Source organism: Colletotrichum abscissum, assembly GCF_030869225.1.
Source record: "Colletotrichum abscissum strain IMI 504890 chromosome Unknown Scaffold_10.1, whole genome shotgun sequence".
Taxonomy (NCBI): Eukaryota; Fungi; Ascomycota; class Sordariomycetes; order Glomerellales; family Glomerellaceae; genus Colletotrichum; species Colletotrichum abscissum.
Genome location: NW_026849988.1, coordinates 755341 through 772394, shown reverse-complemented (window position 1 = coordinate 772394; position 17054 = coordinate 755341). Strand labels below are relative to the sequence as shown.

The 17054-nt window shown below is 53.0% G+C and overlaps 7 protein-coding genes across 7 annotated transcripts; 2 read left to right on the top strand and 5 right to left on the bottom strand.

Annotated features, from left to right (window-relative positions):
• Positions 1-108: 108 nt before the first annotated feature.
• Positions 109-751, top strand: CABS01_05203 (uncharacterized protein; the record flags this gene model as incomplete). Its single annotated transcript, XM_060538573.1, has 3 exons — positions 109-176; positions 241-336; positions 544-751. 3 exons carry the CDS (start codon positions 109-111, stop codon positions 749-751), a joined length of 372 nt encoding a protein of 123 aa, XP_060405745.1.
• Positions 612-1049, bottom strand: CABS01_05202 (uncharacterized protein; the record flags this gene model as incomplete). The annotated part of the gene is made up of 1 exon (XM_060538572.1): positions 612-1049. The coding sequence occupies one exon, from the start codon at positions 1047-1049 to the stop codon at positions 612-614; it is 438 nt and encodes a 145-aa protein (XP_060405744.1).
• Positions 1050-4114: 3065 nt separating this feature from the next.
• CABS01_05201 (THUMP domain-containing protein) lies at positions 4115-5377 on the bottom strand (the record flags this gene model as incomplete). The annotated part of the gene is made up of 5 exons (XM_060538571.1): positions 4115-4255; positions 4311-4451; positions 4508-4966; positions 5024-5191; positions 5315-5377. 5 exons carry the CDS (start codon positions 5375-5377, stop codon positions 4115-4117), a joined length of 972 nt encoding a protein of 323 aa, XP_060405743.1.
• Positions 5378-6594: 1217 nt separating this feature from the next.
• On the bottom strand, positions 6595-8507 carry CABS01_05200 (thiamine pyrophosphate enzyme; the record flags this gene model as incomplete). Its single annotated transcript, XM_060538570.1, has 4 exons — positions 6595-6898; positions 6965-7494; positions 7551-8254; positions 8321-8507. 4 exons carry the CDS (start codon positions 8505-8507, stop codon positions 6595-6597), a joined length of 1725 nt encoding a protein of 574 aa, XP_060405742.1.
• A 2099-nt stretch (positions 8508-10606) lies between these two features.
• CABS01_05199 (Erv1/Alr family protein) lies at positions 10607-11262 on the bottom strand (the record flags this gene model as incomplete). Its single annotated transcript, XM_060538569.1, has 2 exons — positions 10607-11045; positions 11144-11262. The coding sequence occupies 2 exons, from the start codon at positions 11260-11262 to the stop codon at positions 10607-10609; spliced, it is 558 nt and encodes a 185-aa protein (XP_060405741.1).
• A 1244-nt stretch (positions 11263-12506) lies between these two features.
• On the top strand, positions 12507-13520 carry CABS01_05198 (uroporphyrinogen-III synthase; the record flags this gene model as incomplete). Its single annotated transcript, XM_060538568.1, has 1 exon — positions 12507-13520. One exon carries the CDS (start codon positions 12507-12509, stop codon positions 13518-13520), a length of 1014 nt encoding a protein of 337 aa, XP_060405740.1.
• Positions 13521-14460: 940 nt separating this feature from the next.
• Positions 14461-15622, bottom strand: CABS01_05197 (uncharacterized protein; the record flags this gene model as incomplete). Its single annotated transcript, XM_060538567.1, has 2 exons — positions 14461-15453; positions 15533-15622. 2 exons carry the CDS (start codon positions 15620-15622, stop codon positions 14461-14463), a joined length of 1083 nt encoding a protein of 360 aa, XP_060405739.1.
• Positions 15623-17054: the final 1432 nt, after the last annotated feature.

The window sequence follows — 17054 nt, the reverse complement described above, 5'->3', positions numbered from 1 at the left end:
GACGACGGAGGCTCGTTCGGATCGCAGCAGCTTTACCATAGGCGGCGGGGGAACGACGAGAACCAAGCTCGCTCCGGTGGAGACTTTGACTCCATAGACGCGTTGACAATGGACCGATGGCATCACCTGAACTTGTTGGACGGTGGCCTGGGGTACCAAACGGCTTATAACGGTCTGTATGGGCTTTGCCGGAGGAGGCGGCGCACACATGGACGTCGTTGACACTGTATTGTGATACAGGTTCTGCCCTATGGAAGGTCGATGCGTGACGGGCGGGATGCTGCAGGTTTGCGAAACGCTCTGGCAGGCGAATGGTATGCAAGGTGAAGTCGAGGTGTGAGTGCGGTGACACCGACCAGGAGCCATGTGGTAGGGGTTGGGCGAAGGAGCTAGATATAGCGAGTGCTCTACGGCTTCCCAGACGAAGGTGTGGGGGTTTGCAAGGTCGTGTTGCGGCGTAATCTGGACACACGGAGTGGTCCGGCCGGGGACTTTGGACGTTTTCATGCCAACAAGGGCAACACCAAGAGATCACTCCAATAGAAACGGGGTGTCTAGCGAGGCGGATTCGAAAGGTGAGCCGGCAAGTGAGGTTTACGGGGACTATTCGCTCATGTCATCCGGGCCGGATGGTGAGGAGGAGGAGGATGATGCTGATGACGGTAGGGCACTAGGTATGCGCATGAAATCACGGAAAGATGAGTCGACCATAAGCGAAAGGATGTTCGGCGATGAGCAGGGCAGAGGTTGAGGGTGTTTGAGAGCCCAGGGGTGTGAAGGTCTGAGTGGAAAGGCCAAAGCCAACGATGGAGTGAGTGAAGCTGGTCCACACACAAATCCTTGTTTCGCAAGAAAAGACGGCAACCGTCCGAACAGAGGTCGGGGCAGCACCTGTTTGAGCCAGCATAAGTGTCTTCGTACGCCTCAAAGGTGAAGATAAGACAGGTGAGAGAAACAGGGTAAGCTAAGCTATGCAGTTGCATTGCAGCGGTCGAGGCGAGAAGCGAGACATGATGGGCGGGCGGCGCAAAAACCAGGCTCAAGGACATGAGCTTGATGAGGTAGCCAAGCAATGAGGATGACCTTGAGCTGTTCCAGGACAAGCGAGATCGGTCGAGAACAAGCCAACACACGAGACGAACTAATGAGAAGGCGCAACAGGCGAGAGAGCAAGAGGTTGACAGACTAAGGCGCGATGGCTCGGTGGTGACGGGCGAGGCGTCGTACAAGGAGCAACACTGGCTGAGTGGGTGGGAAGGGGGAAATGCGCTCAATGGGCGTGTGAGAAATAAGCGAGAGAGACAACACTAAACAGCGACAACGTATAAGCAACGTATAAGCCGTCTGCTAACAACCTACCTTTCGCTTATAAGTTACGTTGGCCATGAGGTGCGCAGGGAGGGAACAAGCGCGCAAGACCCATGGACCTCCATGAGCGTTTGTAGGTGTGGGTGTGAGAGACTGACACGCAAGTGTGCACATACACATACAGCAGACAGACGGAAAGAAAGAGGGAGGGGGGGAACCAAAAAAAGCGACTGAAGAATTGTGAATGGATCTTACGGACATAGGCCGAGAAGAGAGATGAGGTACCGGAGTGCAGATGAAAAATATGTCGGTAAAGGAGAAGACAGGCAGGGGCCAGAGAGGGGCTCTGCAACGCAGGATGCCAACAACATACGAAGGAATGTGCCACTTGGGGTCAAGTCAAGCGAGGTTGCAGATGAACGTCTTTTACTTCCCATAAGAGAAAGAGGATAAGTGTCGAGTCTGGACTGATCGTGCGGTTGACGATCTCCACAAGCGCATAGCTTACCTACAGGCTACCTGACCTCACCTCATGCAGGCACTGGCAAGTAAGGTAGATATTCCTGCAATAAGTTCAAGGGGGAGCAGAGTGTGCGAGCCAGGAGCATAGGTACAAGCTTATCATTTTTTCGCGGTGTGGGAAGAAAGAAGGGATTAAGATATAGGTAGTCTGCGATCTGGGGAGGTGAGGTTGGTGAAGAAGTGGAATGAATGGAGGAAATCTATTCGCAGGGTTCTCATGATGGGAGGGGGGCTACGAGGTTGACAGGGAGCCCCCAGCGAGACTCTGCATCGTCAAGCGAGCCGGGAATTTGTTGATTGGATGCGATTAAGCGAAACCGGTGGGTCTCGGATCCCCGCCCGCAGCGTCGGGGCGGCCACCACCCACTCTCCCACTCTTTTCTCATCTCATCTCACTGTTCCATTCTCACAGCAAGGTGCCTTAGCTCGACAACAGTGGACGGATACAGATCCATGCCAACGGATAAACAAACACCTCAAGATCCAAGGGCAGGCAAAGTATTTTAAGATGAGATGGGAGCTTTGATACCCCGGATTGTCGTCAAATGCCAAGTCGCTTCGCAGTGTACGGATTCGGTAGCTATGTTCAAGTTGGGGATCTTCAGTTGGCCGTCGCCTTTTCCCGCGATGAGGTATGTCGAATGCACGCCACGAGCCATTGAAACATCTGCCATGTTGACTTTCTCGCACAAACGCCGCGCACGTTGAACTGTAAAGTTCTCCAGATACAATGCCTGCCTCGACGCTCACGCAAGTTGTCGGAAATGCAAGCCCAAGATCCAGCCCACCAGCGCAGGAACTTTTGCTAGCGTCAAGCCGACTTGGTGAAGCATGCTGCTGCAAGTCATACTTGAACTACTGTCTTCTTACTCTCTGGTTTCTGTCGCCATTACATCTCACACCTCAATGCCAAGGTAGAATGTTCTAACGGGACCACCGAATCACATACCTCCTGGCCGGTCAGGTAGTCGCATTGTGCGGATGGCATACACTTCGCAGAAAGGGAAGTATTGAAGGTACTTAGTAAGCCAAGGTAATCTAGGAACTCAAAGCTCTGTAGGTACCTTTCCGGTAAGGTAGTTACCGGCTGAGGTACGCATCCCATCTAGCAGTAGGTAAGGTAAAAGATGGGCGATCTAGAAGTTCTGCATCAACCATTTCAAATCCCCCCTCATCCAGCCAGACGGAGTCCACTTGCAAAAGGACTACGCTGCAGAGGCCTGATATTTGCATGCACCGGGTCTGCAATGATGGCCAATGTTGAGTTTCCGGATCGACCGCCGACCCCAAGCTCCAACATACTAGCCCCCCCTGCCAGCTGATATAATGTGGTGGAAGCGGCCAAGGGACGGATCTGGGTCCCAAATAGAAGTTTGGAACGTTCCATATGCTGGAGACTCGTCAAATTTATACAGATAAGGCTTAGCGCCGTCATGCTTGCAGATGCGCACTCTCCACACGGCTTACACCTCGCTCCACCCTGAGCGCTCGGCTTTCAGCTGCTACTTTTCCACCAACACAACACCTACGTGACCGCATTTGCCCCCATGTTTGCATGGATTTCCCCATATCCCATATCACGTTGCAGAGATATCTGGCCATCATGGTACTTGGTAGAGCCCGCGTCGTTCATTGCTGCTCCTCCTCCCACGATTAACTTCCCACAAGAAACAGCGTCGGGTTCCCATCAAATTGCCGTCATGAAGCCCTGAGATGACGAACACTCATAGCAGCTCAGTCCGCATAAAATCTGTGCTAGAGAACACTCCAGTGTGTATGGTAAAATCCGGGCTCGACCATTGTCGCAGGCTATTTGGGGTTTGCGCGTCACGTACATAAGGCCAGCAGCCTTCACCAAAGCTACCCAACCAACACTAATCGAAACGCCAGACCTCGGGCCGCCGGCTCTGAACATCTTCGGGGGACGAGTGGCCATACTGAAGGAGAATACACAAGTCGCACAGTATAACGTTGGGTCTCTATGAAATAACCCTCTCAATGTATTGAAGGGGGCGTATCGGCTTCTTTGCTACGCAATGTCGTCAGAAGGAGCCAAAAGTGAGCCAAAAGCCCACCAATGTCGAATAATATTGTCATGCAGTGGGGACGGTGCTTGTCAAGGTGCAAGTGAGTGAATCATGCCTTTTATCAACTCTCATCATCTGGTATTCGCAAGACCAATTGGCTATTTCGCTTGGGGTTTCACGAATGCTATACGGTAAGTGCTCCCGTCGCTTAGACGATGGGTGATCCCAAGTGTATCCTTGACGACCTCATGCACTACTCATGCTGCCTTATTTTCACCTTCCTTTGGTGCCGGGCGATTTGCCTGTGCTCCAGGAGACGCCTTGTACAGTTCGTTGACGTTGAGCTTCTTTAAATCCTCCCAGTCACTGCGCTCAATAACACTCATACCGCAGAAACTCTACGGACCAGTCAGTTTGATGCTCGCTAGCTCTATCCTACTAGTCATCCCTTACCTGGAAAACATCGACAAGTATGACTTTGTCGGCATTAGTGAGATCGACTTTGTGCCGCGGGCTGACGACGCTGGCGATTTGCTTAATGAGCGTGTCGCGATCAAGTGAGTTGTTGCTGCGTATGGAAGGTCTGATGGCATACTGCCAAATATGTCAGCCTGAATCACCCAGTCAAAATTTGCCATGAGTGAACGTACTGTGCAGGCCGGCTTCTCAGTCCGAGCATCACTCTCTCCTTCGACCTTCTCTGCGTCGCCTTCTGCAGCCTGAGCTGTCTCATCTACGAGATCGAAATGCGCGGCCAGAGCCTTTCTAGCGACTCGCACCACGCCGTTCTCAGATGCCTTATCCATAGAGGTGACCGGCGTCAGCCGGTTGATATACTTTGTCTTCCTCTCCTTGAGATCAGTGCAGACGCTGGCGTCTATGCACATCTTACGGCAGAGCTCCACGGGGTCGATGGGATCCCTTGTCTTCATGAAGAAGACACACTCGATCCCAGCCTTGATGGCCTTGAACATACGCTTGGTCTTGCCCTTGTTGACTTCGCTGATACCATCGAGCTCCTTCTTTATGGACGCTTCAATGTCCTCGTCTTCCTCGTCTGATTCAACTTCTTCCCCGGGGGGAACGATGCCGTAGAGTATCTTTGCGTACTGAGGCGTAGTCGTATGAGTGAGCGTAAATGCGAAATGATGGCAGAATCAACAAACCTCGTCACATAGTATGCTGAATTCGCTAATGGACTTTCCGTCCATGCCTCTGGCAAATGTGACCCAGATACCCTTGTCGCCAACCCCGAGGGCGACGCCCTTGTCCTGAAGACTGGCGACCTTCGCCTTGTGTTGCGGCGTCTGCCATTTGCCGGAGCCTTGCCCACCCTACTTTCTCATCAGCCATGAACTTATACTGAAGAATAGTATGTCTTCTCATAAGATTGTTCAGGCAGGGTCGGGAGGAATTAACTGCGTAGTGCAATGTACAGAAATCAGATGAAAACCTACCTTGCTTCTCTTAGCGGGATGGCCACCACCGCCACCCGACTGTTTCCTCTTCCCATCTGTCATTTTGTAGGAGCTTCGCGAGCTGCAGCTCTGAAATCTTCTGGGATGCTGCGCCGAAGCCCTTGTGGGCTGTGAGTATGGAAATTGTGCCTTGTGGGATTGCTGAGAGAGAATGGAAGCTTGGTGTGCTGCACTGAAGATAGCTAGAAGAGGTAAAAAGTCCACACCGCCCAAAGGCAAGAAATCAAACGAGCTGGACCCGCTATACTTTCTGCGTCTTATTGCAGCCTGAGGGTCACTTCCCAACAACCAGCCATCGTCAACAGCCATCAGTTCGATGGTGCTTAATCGAAGCTTCTCAATTGACATCGTAGGGCTTGTTTTTAAACGGGTCGGATATGAAAGCTCTATCGTTGAAGCGATTGGCCTTCAACGATGCCAATTTGCGTTCTGAGAATTAAAACCTGACAAACAAAACACGATTCGGTTACGATTTCTAGACCTTGATCCCACGATTCTTTAAGTCAAGTCTTATGCAAGGGAACGTCAGCTGATGTTATCAATTGCATGAATTGAATGTGCCGGATCTCATGCTGGACGACTTGCAGGGAAGTCAAAGTCCAGCTGCGTGGAACTATGGCAATTGAATATTTATCTAGTTGCTTAAACTTCAGCTTGCCTCCTTGTGAGTACTAGAGACACAGCGGAGGGAGAAAGACGATGCGCCTGTCATTTAGTTGCTAGGTACAGCTCAATTCCACTTGACGAGACAGGTCAAAATATCAATGAAGACACAGAACTGCCATAATTCTGCTCAACCTTGGAGCGCTGACTGAAAACGCACTTATGCCAAGGTATTCCTCTCATGTAATTTACGCCGCGGTCGTCTTCAAACTACTCTCCGATACAAAGAGCCTTCTTTCACATTTTCCTTTTGGTTATTGTGAATACTTGAGCCATGACACGGCTGAGGCCTGTTGATGGCTTGAAAGACGAAGACCGTGTGCTAAAGTGTGCGAGTGTGTCTATTGTCCGCAAGTTATCACTCGGTAGGCCGTCGTCTCATATCAATAATATCCGGTGCAGGAGAATAATGAAATACCGATATAGTTCATATGTAATCTAGCCGTAGTCGTCTCACTACGTTTTACCAACCAATAACCTAAAGCCAAGGATAATCACAGAAGCAACCAATTACGTCTAGCCATGCGCCAGAAAACCATTTCCTGCGCCGAGGGAATCAAACCATCTTCCATGAAAAAAGAATTGCTGTCGTCTCTTTACTCGACCTTGGCGTTGTTTCTAGCGCTGGCCTCAGCAGTCATGATCAATGCTCTTGGCGCATCCTCCTTGGGGAGGTAGAGCTCGACAAACTGTAGTGTTGTGGGGTTGTTGAACTCCTGGTCAGTCAGGAGCTTCTCAAGTTCATCCTTTGTCTTGACGACGAATTTCTTGGCTGTCTGCTCGGTACCGCCGAACACTGTCGCAAGTTCCTTGTACTGCCACTGGACAATGTCGTTGTACTCGGCCTCCATGCCGTGGATGAAGCGCTCGATGGTGTATCCATCGTTGCAGATGACGAAGCTATGATGCAACGTTAGCGTGAGATTTTTGGAGTCGGTGCAAAGGAAGAAGGGGAGTTGGACTCACATTGTCGTCTTCAAGCCGTGGCGCAACATGGTAGTGACCTCCTGGGCCGTAAGTTGGAATGATCCGTCGCCGACGAAGAGAATTGTCCTGCGGTCCTCTCCCGCATCCTTGGCTGCGAGAGCAGCACCTTGGGCAGCACCGACAGACCAACCGATACTTCCCCAGAAGACCTGACTCAAAGCTGTGACCCCAGCAGGGAATTTGGTGTCCCAGATACCGAAGTTGGCCGTTCCGGTCTCGGTGACAACGATGTCATTCTCGCGAAGGTAGTTACCAACACGAGGCCATAAGTAAGCCTGGGTAATGGTTTGCGAGGGGTCCGAGTTGGGGCTGGGCACTCTGTTGATGACCTCGGGTGATGTGACGACGGAAAGCTGGCTCAAGTCAAGACGCTCAGTGACCTTGCGAAGGACTCCGCGCATGGTGATGCCAGGGTATTCAGAGTATCTGACTCTCATGTGTGTGCTGTGGAAGTCGATGGTGTTCAGCTGCGATGTTCTGTAAGAGAATCCAGCGGTGTTGAAATCGCTCTGCAAGAATTTTAATGAGCTGTCTTCGGACTTCTAGGAGCGACGAGGCAATTTACCTTGAGACCACCAATGGACAAGATCAAGTCTGAGGACTCGAGTCGCTCACCAACATCGGGTTGCGAAGCGGTACCGGCATAAACACCGCCGTAGTTGGGGTGAGATTCGTTGACGGCACCCTTTCCCATGGGCGTTACGAAGACAGGAATCTTTGTCTTCTCAAGGAGTGCATGAACCTCGGGGAGGACGCGGTGGCGGATAGCGCAGGCGTCAATCAGCATGACGGGCTTCTTGGCGGCATGAAGGGACTTGAGGACGACGTCGACAACGTAGTCCTCTCTGTCAGGGTCGTTGATGGCCTCCTCGAGGTCGATGGGCTTGTTCAGGCGCTGGCCCTCGATCTTCTTCTGGACCATGTCGGTGGGGAGCATAATGTAGACGGGGCGACTGCGGATCCAGCACTCTCGGAGAGCATGATCGATCTGGTTGGCAATCTCGGCGGGGTTGTTGAGGCGCGCAACATCGCATGAAATTTGAGAACTCATGTTGGAGAAGACGTTGAAGTCGCCGTTGCCAAGGGTGTGGTGCAGGAGCATGCCGTTCTTCTGAGAGATCGTAGAGGGGCAACCGACAATGTGTACGACGGGAATGTGTTCTGAGTAGGCACCGGCGAGAGCGTTGATGGCGGAGAGCTCGCCAACACCGAATGTAGTGATGATGGCAGAGATGCCCTTGACACGGGCGTAACCATCGGCAGCGTAGCCTTGAAGAATGTCAGTTCGTCGATCGAAGCTTACTTGGCAAGTTGATAGGTTGTAGGGATACTGACCGGCGTTGAGCTCGTTGACATTACCAACCCATTTCAGGCCGCACTGGGGAAGATAGTCGAGGGCAACGAGGTTGAAGTCACCGGGAAGGCCGTGAACGGATCGGACACCGACCTCATGGAGTCTCCTGAAGAGGTATTCGACGACGTCGACAGGCTCTATAAGCCCTTGGGTTCTGATATCAGCCATGATCGGATATGTGTGTGAGCAGCTGATGGTGTAGAAGGGGGTAGCTTTGGATGCTACCTCGAGTGTATGTTGTAGAAGTGTTCGTCTGTGTAGATCTGGAATGAAGAAGGAGAAAAAGGGTCCCAGTCAAGGCCAGAGGCGTATAGACTTATATCAGAGTCAACAACCTGCGGAGATGGCGATGTTGTTGATGGTCCCAGTCGGAATTGGACTCACTCGAGTCTCGGCATCATTGCATGGGTCGGCCAGGATCGTCAAGTCAGACCACTGGCCATTGCAGATTGAAACGACAGGGCCATCGGCGATGGGCGACAGCTCATGTAGCTCCATTTTCGTATAAGTGACAAGATACTACGAGCCAGCGAGGCGGCTGAAGCGCAGGCAGTGGGTACCGGGTCTCGGCATGCGACGGGTTCGATCAAGATTTGGGTGAAAGGGGACCAAGATGGGGGTCCTGGCACCAGACGGGAAAAGACGCGAGATAGTAGCGTGGTTACCCATCTTGGTGCGGCTCAGAATAGAGTAGAGGGCGAGCAGACAATGGATGCATTGCACCGAGTAAGGAGATACAGTCAACAGTGAGTGATGTAATGGAACACGCCACAGGAGGTTGCGGTCACCAATACACCGGGCTCAAGCCGGGCTGGGCCGGTGGGTTCCGGAGGTGAGGTGAGGTGAGGTCCCAGATATCTGAGGGAAAAAAAAGATTTATTCTGGTACCTTGTCACTGTTCGACGTAAGGCAACATTCTACTGATAGTGAGACAACAGAATGGGACGATAATAAAGTTGCTCGCGTTCAGGGCAGAACAGGGAAGAAAGCGAACGTATCCGTCCTGAGCATCCGTTTCCGTACGTGGTTTGTGGATTTTGGGTCCTCTGGGAGAGAGTGCAGGAAGGAAAAGTGACAGTGCTGGGCAGCATAAGGCCTAGAACACGTCAGGACCAACCAACCTAACTAACCCTTGTCCCTGCCTGCCTGTGAGTGTGAGGCAATGGAAGCCCGCTTCCCGGCTGGCAACTTGGCAAGGTACGCAACCGTTGACAGCGTGGGATCTGCATCCACCCCGTCGGGAAACTGCGGCGTGCCCTGTTGTTTCCCACCCTCCCACGCTCCTTGTCCGTGCGAATTCACAATTTAGCCAAACTTGTAACCTTCGCATCCTGCTTTGAGCCAACATAAGACCATAACATGAGCTTGGAACCTCAAGGATCAGCGGCAATGCACTAGAGCGACTCAGACAATTCCATTGGGGGGTTATTGCTTCGCTTCCGGGTTTCCCTGACCGCCCCTTCCTGTCGTTGTCGTGCGCAAACTGGGGGGAAAGGGGAGCGGCGCACCATTCGGCATGATCTGATGTTGGCCCCAGCCTATCGGCCCTGCTACGGCGCAACGGCCCAAATAAAACACAATGGAAGTACCATTGAGCATCGTGCGCCTGTCAGCTGCGGAGCCGGGCCCGGGGCCCGCTACGCTCGACTTCGGGCCGCCGCTCGAAGACCGAATTATCTCGCGATGCCGTTCGGACAAATCGCTTGGACCTCAGCCCCGAACCTGAGGACGACCGAAGAGAACGACTGACCTCTTCTCTTAGTTTTGGGACAAGTTCTCCAGACGAAATACTTGGTCAAACATCAACTCGACAGTTCAGCTCTGTCACTGGCCCATTCGCCTGCCTAGACAGAATCCTGCAAATATCAGATCATGTTCTGGGGATCTGCAATGGCCAATCGGAAAAGCATGACAAAGATCTGCATGCATAAGGGTCTACAAAGATAGGAATTCGTCATTCTTCACCTCAACCAGCTACAAGCAACGCCGCCCAACCCTTGGTAAGCAGTAAATGCTTACATGCAATACAATCCGAACCAAACTTTACAGAAATGTAGTCCGCTTGTTTCACTATTATTCTAGGTGGAGGGTATGGTAGGTATTCTACATGCGGTTCAGCATGCTGTCTTGCTCTGCTGCCGCTGGAAGAGTAGCATCGTCTATCAAAGTCCAACGACCGTGGCTTTTCTCGCGATACTACCACGTGTGCCCGTCGCCGTTGGTCATTTTATTTCGTACACATTTATACAGCTCGAACCGCGTCGCTTTCAATCGCAACGGCCGTCTTTCCAACCCGTCCGCCATCGCTCTTCCCATTTGCTGCAGTCAAACTCCTTTTTGCCCAGCTTCCGATTGACCTCGTTGTGCGCCTCGCACAGCCAGTTTCCAAACTCGCTCCGCCCCTCCACTCGAATCCGTTCTTTTTGTATGTACGATTGGAAATCTTCGGCGCACACCCAGCAAGGGTAAAGTTTGGAAAACAGTCTCATGAAACCTCGAAGGTCGTCTTTCTGGCTAGGGGAGGGCTTTTCGGGGTACGTTGCTGCGATCGAGTGTAGAAGTTGCCAAGTGCCTCGTCCAAGGGCCTCGACATCCGGGGGGCAGTCGTCGACAGGCGTCGAGGCCACCGGAGTTGGTTTTCTGACTGAGCCGTTCATCTGAGAAGCCCAGCTCGAAAAAGCGCTCTTCGACGAGCAAGACCGACATCTGAAGATGACGCATGTCAGCTGGATCTCCGGTGAGGAAGCACCGACGGATTGAACCACCGCCGAAAGATCACCGTCAAGGAAGTTATGGGAACTTACGGTTTGCCATCTGGGCCCAAGACCATTCCCTTTGGTAAAGGCTTGGGCTGCTCAGCTGCCGCTGTCGCCGCGGGGGCTGTGACGCTGCTTAATTGAGGGTCTCGCTCGGCGTCGGCCATGGCGATAATACTGCGCGAGAGTTTCGCCCTTGTCGCGAGAACCGAGACTAATATCGACGGGCCCTATAGAAAGAGAATGGATGCGACAAGGGACTTTGAATGGGGTGATCTGCCCAAGTGCGCGCGATGTCGGACAGTGTTCGAATTTTGGTTAGGAGGAATTTGTAAGCTCAAGAGCCTCGTCAGTACCTCAAGGAAAGGATGCCGATGGCGGACCGTTATCGATAACCCACCAAGGCCACTAGAGGTCAGGTAAGGTAAGGTACCTCAAGGTACAAGGATCGCAAAGCACTATCTATTCTCGACCTGAAATTCCAAAGTGATAATGCCCGGTCCAACCAAGGGTGGCCGGCTCCCGTCGGCAAGCACCGGTAGACCTTCGACGTACTCCGTATCCAGAACCCGTAATTGGGATCCGGCCTGGTCTATCGTGCTGCATTGGTGTGGTGTGAGGCGGGAGTCTCTGGTTAACGGATGCTGTAATCGGCGCCTTACCGGGGGATCCGCTGCTTAATCGATTCCACGCTATCCGCAAGGTACCGAAAAGATGAGGTGGGGTGTTTCTGGTCCCTGAGCCGCATGGCAGTCATTCAAGGTCAACCCATTTGTCCACCTGGCAGCTGTCTTTTCGGACCGTCAAAGTGCATCTACGACCCGGGGGTCCTTGCAGATGTATCCGTAATAAGGTGCGAGTAGTTCCACTTGGTTCTAGCAATCGTGTGCTCTCTCTACTCATTGAGACTCGGGAGCAGGCCATGTGTCTGGTATTCTCCAAACCCCTCACCTTTATATATCCCGAGCGAGAAATTCGATGAACTTTACTGTTGTCTCGCATGTCTGATACGAAGAACTCGTCCAGTACTTCACTTCTGCGGTGCTTCGTCAGATTAGTGACCTCGATGCTTTGAACTTGTGTTCCGCGTCGGAGTTGACAACGGCGAAGAAGCTGAGTCGGTCGAGGAGATTCGTGTAAGTGAAATGGCACCGACTTACCTAAGACAGTACGTAACTCTACATCAAGCCAGCTCCGCCTGCCAAAATTCACCGAATTGCCCGCGGCGGGGCACCGTCCCGTCGTCCAGTGCGATAACCATTATGACGGCCAAGTCAAACCGCAAAGTGCGCAGCTGAGCGGGAAGTCGTCACCGTTGATTTGATACTCCAGCAATTGACTTTGAGACGTCTGATAGTTTAATTCATTCGCTTTACTCATCACGACACAGCGGGCCGCAAAGACATTTGCCATGGCTCAGAACCCCTCATTTGCTTTGGCAGTCAAGGTGCCTGTCCTGCTGCTCAAGACAAAGTCAACTCCGGGCGACTCGTACGAGGACTTACTCTCAGGTGAATTTGACGGGTGTGCCTTCGAACCAGCTTTTGTCCCGGTCCTGCACCACACCTTTCAGAAACAGGGCATGGCGACGGTCAGGCATGTCTTGCAGCAACGTGAGATTAATGCTGGCAACGACGCCTCTTACGGCGGTCTCATTTTTACCTCGCAGCGAGCGGTCGAGGCGTTTGCCAGCCTGGTGGATGAGAAGAAGGGTCCGTCGGATTCGCACCCGCATCAAGAGCTTAAACTCAAGCCTCTCGACCGTAACAAAGCAGAGCTAACCGGATTGACAGGCACTGAAAAAGAGTGGCCTCATCTCCAAAATATACCAGTCTACAGCGTTGGCCCGGCTACCACACGAGCTCTCCAGTCCGTCTCACAGCACGCCCCGTTGCAAATATTCGGCGAGCACACGGGCAATGGCGATGCCTTGGCCAAGTACATTTTGGACCACTATGGCCGATGGTACCAAGACCGGCAGACGAAGCCACCGCTGCTCTTCCTCGTTGGCGAGCAGAGGCGGGACATCATCCCGAAAACCCTCATGAACACCGCTTTGCCCAGCGAGAAAAGAATCCACGTGGACGAGGTCGTGGTCTACGGCACGGGTGTCATGGAGTCTTTTCCTCTTGACTTTGAGAAACACCTGAAAGATACTGAGGGCCTGCCGATGCGGTGGGTAGTTGTCTTCTCCCCGACTGGTTGCGAAGGGATGTTGCGCGGGCTGGGGATGCTGGACGAGTCCACAGGGAAGGTCAAGAAGGACGGACTCGATGGACGTAAAACGTTCATTGCAACGATCGGTCCGACGACGAGGGACTATCTAAGACGAACGTTCGATTTGGATCCAGATGTTTGTGCTGAAGAGCCAAGCCCAACAGGCGTCCAACGAGGAATCCTTGATTTCATGGGAAAGCAGACATAACGTCTTTCTGAAAATATAGAAGAAGAATAAACCCTTAAATGAATCCCTAAAAGCGCCCGAGTGATAACCAGACGACGAGGAGATCATAGGGAGCACTGGGGGTTTGTGCCCTGCCTATGACTATATGTAACCATTTCAGCCCGTGTTTCCTTACGATTGCAGGACACCTTCATACATCGTTAGGAGAGATACGCAGTTGACAAATCTTTCAGCTCCAAGCCAGCATGAACCGCACGGAACCTCCTCGCTACCTTAGAGACACGACCGATGTTTAGAGCTTGGATGCAGGTTGTGTGCATTGCTATATCGTTTGACGTTACACGGGCACGCGCGATGAAGGAGACCTTGCCGGTATGGGGCTGAAATACGTTTTGATTGGCTGCTTGTCCATTAAAATCGAGACGCGCCTCACGCGCGCCTCACGCGCAACTCTTCCGAATTTCAACGCGTCGCGTACCAGCGACGCGTTGAATGCCACACGGACCACGAGACCCAACTGGGGGCCTTTTGGATCCTTTCCTAATCAAACGATGAAGTGACAAAAAGGATTGGTCAAAGAGAAACAGAAAAAAACAAGCTTCTACATGTGAAGCATTTGCTGAGCCGGGAACATACAAGTGCCTCACACCCATTCCGATTTGGCGCTCTCAACGCCTCTGGTTCCTTGCGTAGCCCCACGCATAAAATGAAGATCAATGGCTGGAAAGAAATGTTTTCGTAGTACCGTCTCCTTGTCGAGGGAATGGCGGCGTTGCTCACGATGAAGCTGTTCTCGTCCCTCGTGAAAGTAATTGCGGAATAAGAGGGGGTAGTATCTCCGCTTTTTGCGTAGGTTATGCCGTGCCATCATAGCCAGCGTTTGGTATCATTCAAAAGTATAGCATTGGTGATAATGACGACGAGGAGAGAGCCACCAGACGCATCTGTTAGACATCTCTCATCAAGCCAGGGGTTCGTCAAACGTCAATCGTCTTCTAGCCAGACTGACGGGAGTCCTCGCCGAGGAGAGAGCGACGGGTGTCTTCCATGCCTTTTGAGCAGGACTAGGCGTGATGTTGACAAAATCTGCGAAGTCGAAACCTTGCCCGGGCGTGTTGGGGAACATGTTGCCGCCACCTGGGGTGGTCATGTGTGAAGAAGGCAAAGTCATATCTCGACTGACCTTGGAAGGAGGCGTCGAAGGAGGCTCCATCCTTGTCTTGGTAGATGGAACGGCGGGTGACGGAGAGGCAGCCAGGTACAGCAGAAGGTCGGCGCCTTCTTGGCCGGATTTGACGGGTTCACCGTTGGCGCCTTGGTCCTTGGTACGGCGATTGGGCAACATTCGATTGCGCATTGGTGGTGTTGTAGGGGGTGAAGACCGAATATTCGTGGCCCTGAATGACTGTACGGGCAAGAGATCGTCTTCATCATCCGAGGCTGCCGCAAAGTTTGGCGACACCAGGTCGTCTGCTAGTCTTCGAGCCCCCTGAAAGAATGAAACATCGGGGCCAGTAGATGTGGTGAAGTGTTGTTGCCTTCTGGGCTTAATCGGAGACGATTGCGCTAGCTGATGACTTTCTTTCCACGAAGTATGGCCGTGCAGCGACTTGATGGGAGTAGGGGACGAGCGATAGCGTTTGCTTGGGCTAGACGATGGACAGTCGAAAGATGCCATGTAGGTGCGCTTGCGATGGCCGGTGCTCCCGTTGCTGGAGCCGATGGCGTCGGAAAAGAGGGGAGCTTTCAGAGGAGAGCTCATAAGGGCTCTCGTGGGATATGGAAGGTCGGAGGCGCTCGAAGAGGAGTCGGACAGGAGGTCTCCCTCGGTTAAACGCTTCCGTCGCAGTTCCTCCTCATACTTTGGTTCGATGGTATCGAGTGTTAGGTCTTCCCAGCCATGCTTGGTTTTGAATTGGGCGAGCGCGAGTCGGTTCTGCAGTCTTCGGGCTATCTGTAAGATTGTCAGGATCAGGGACATTCTGCTTTGTGAGGTGCGTTGTGGTCTTGGCTATGGCCCTTTGTCAACATACCTTGCTCACTTCCACCCTCTTCAAGACCTTGTCCGCCACCTCTTCAGGTTGTTGCTTCCACACAGAAGACATGGCTTGGAGGTAGGGCATGCAGTATCCCGTGGATTGTGTTGATGCTGTTGCTGGAGAGGAACAGGCCCGTCGTCTCTAGTCAATGCGATCTGAGTAGGAAAGTGAAGCGTCGTAACCGTCGGCTGTCACCTGCTATAGTGAAAGCGGGGGAAAGGAGGATACTGGGTGACGGGAGTCCAGTCCAAGGGCCCGATCGTTGACCTTGAGGATTGGGGGGGGGGGGGGGGGGGGGGGCTTGGGGAAGCCGGTGGAACCCAAGGGGAAAGGGAGGGGGGGGGGGGGGGGGGGTTTTTTTTGGGGGGGGGGGGGGGGGGGGGGTGGGGGGGGGGGAGGGGGCGGGGGGGGGGGGGAGGGGGGGGGGGGGGGGGGGGGGGGGGGGTGAGACCTTGAGAAGCCCGTAGCAACCAACGGTCAAAGGAATGGTGGATGAGGGGTTGGATTGTTCTTCTGGAATGCGTGGGAGGAGGGAGTGTATACAACCACAAAGGAATAGAGGGGTGTATGTGTGTGTTTTCAAGGTATAATCGAGGTAAGGAGCAGGAAGTTGTCCCAAATCGAAGTCATGCACTGCGTTGTCGAGATTTTGCTGTGGAGGAGAGTGACAACGAAGGGACCTGGCTGAACGGGGAGAAAGAGGAAAGTTCAGATTGAGTGGTGTTTCCACCTGGTCAGCTGGGAAACGTAGCGCAGTGAGTGGCCCGGTCTCAGCGGATGGAGGACCCAGACGGGAAGCAAAATTCACCTACAGTCCACTGGACCCAACCAGACTCCGGGGCCACCTGCCGCTGGGCCCCTCTGAGTCTTCACCTCAGTCCGGGCAGGTTTCCCGTCCCATTGACGTGGAAACGACCTGAAGCGCCAATTGTCCCCTCAAGGCTCTACCTTTTACCTGCCATCACCCGACTTTTGCTCTGTAAGGTATCATCCACTGTCCTGTTTCGAGAGCTCGCCCGGACCTTCCCGTTCCTATCCTAAGGTACCTCAAGATAAGCGCAGGTAAGGCGCCTTATGGAGTATGTAGATATTTCACTCCCATCTTGCTCTTGATACCTTACTTGCATTCGATCTTGATCTTCAGGCAAGGGAAAGGCTTTTGATGGTGCGCATTTGGCAAGCGCCGGACCCCGTCAAGCTGAGTGCCGATAGCCTCCACTATGCGCTTTTAGGACCAGCCCCAGTGAGGTGTGGGCTTCTTCAGAGGGGAGGTCATGCTCAACTCACATACTGCGTTTCTCAGACTTCCCAAGCAACTAAGGTAAACCTCGTCGAGGCCCGGGCAGAAGCGACGGCGCGGATCAGAAACGCCTTACCAAAAACGGATCCAGCTCCCCCAACCAGCGGGTTTGCTCATCTAACTTGCACTTGTCACGGCAACTGAGGCGAGGGCGGGACCAAAGAATCTTTCGTCCTCGTTGCCAACCTCATGCTTCTCGTACCTCGAGGCTTGCCT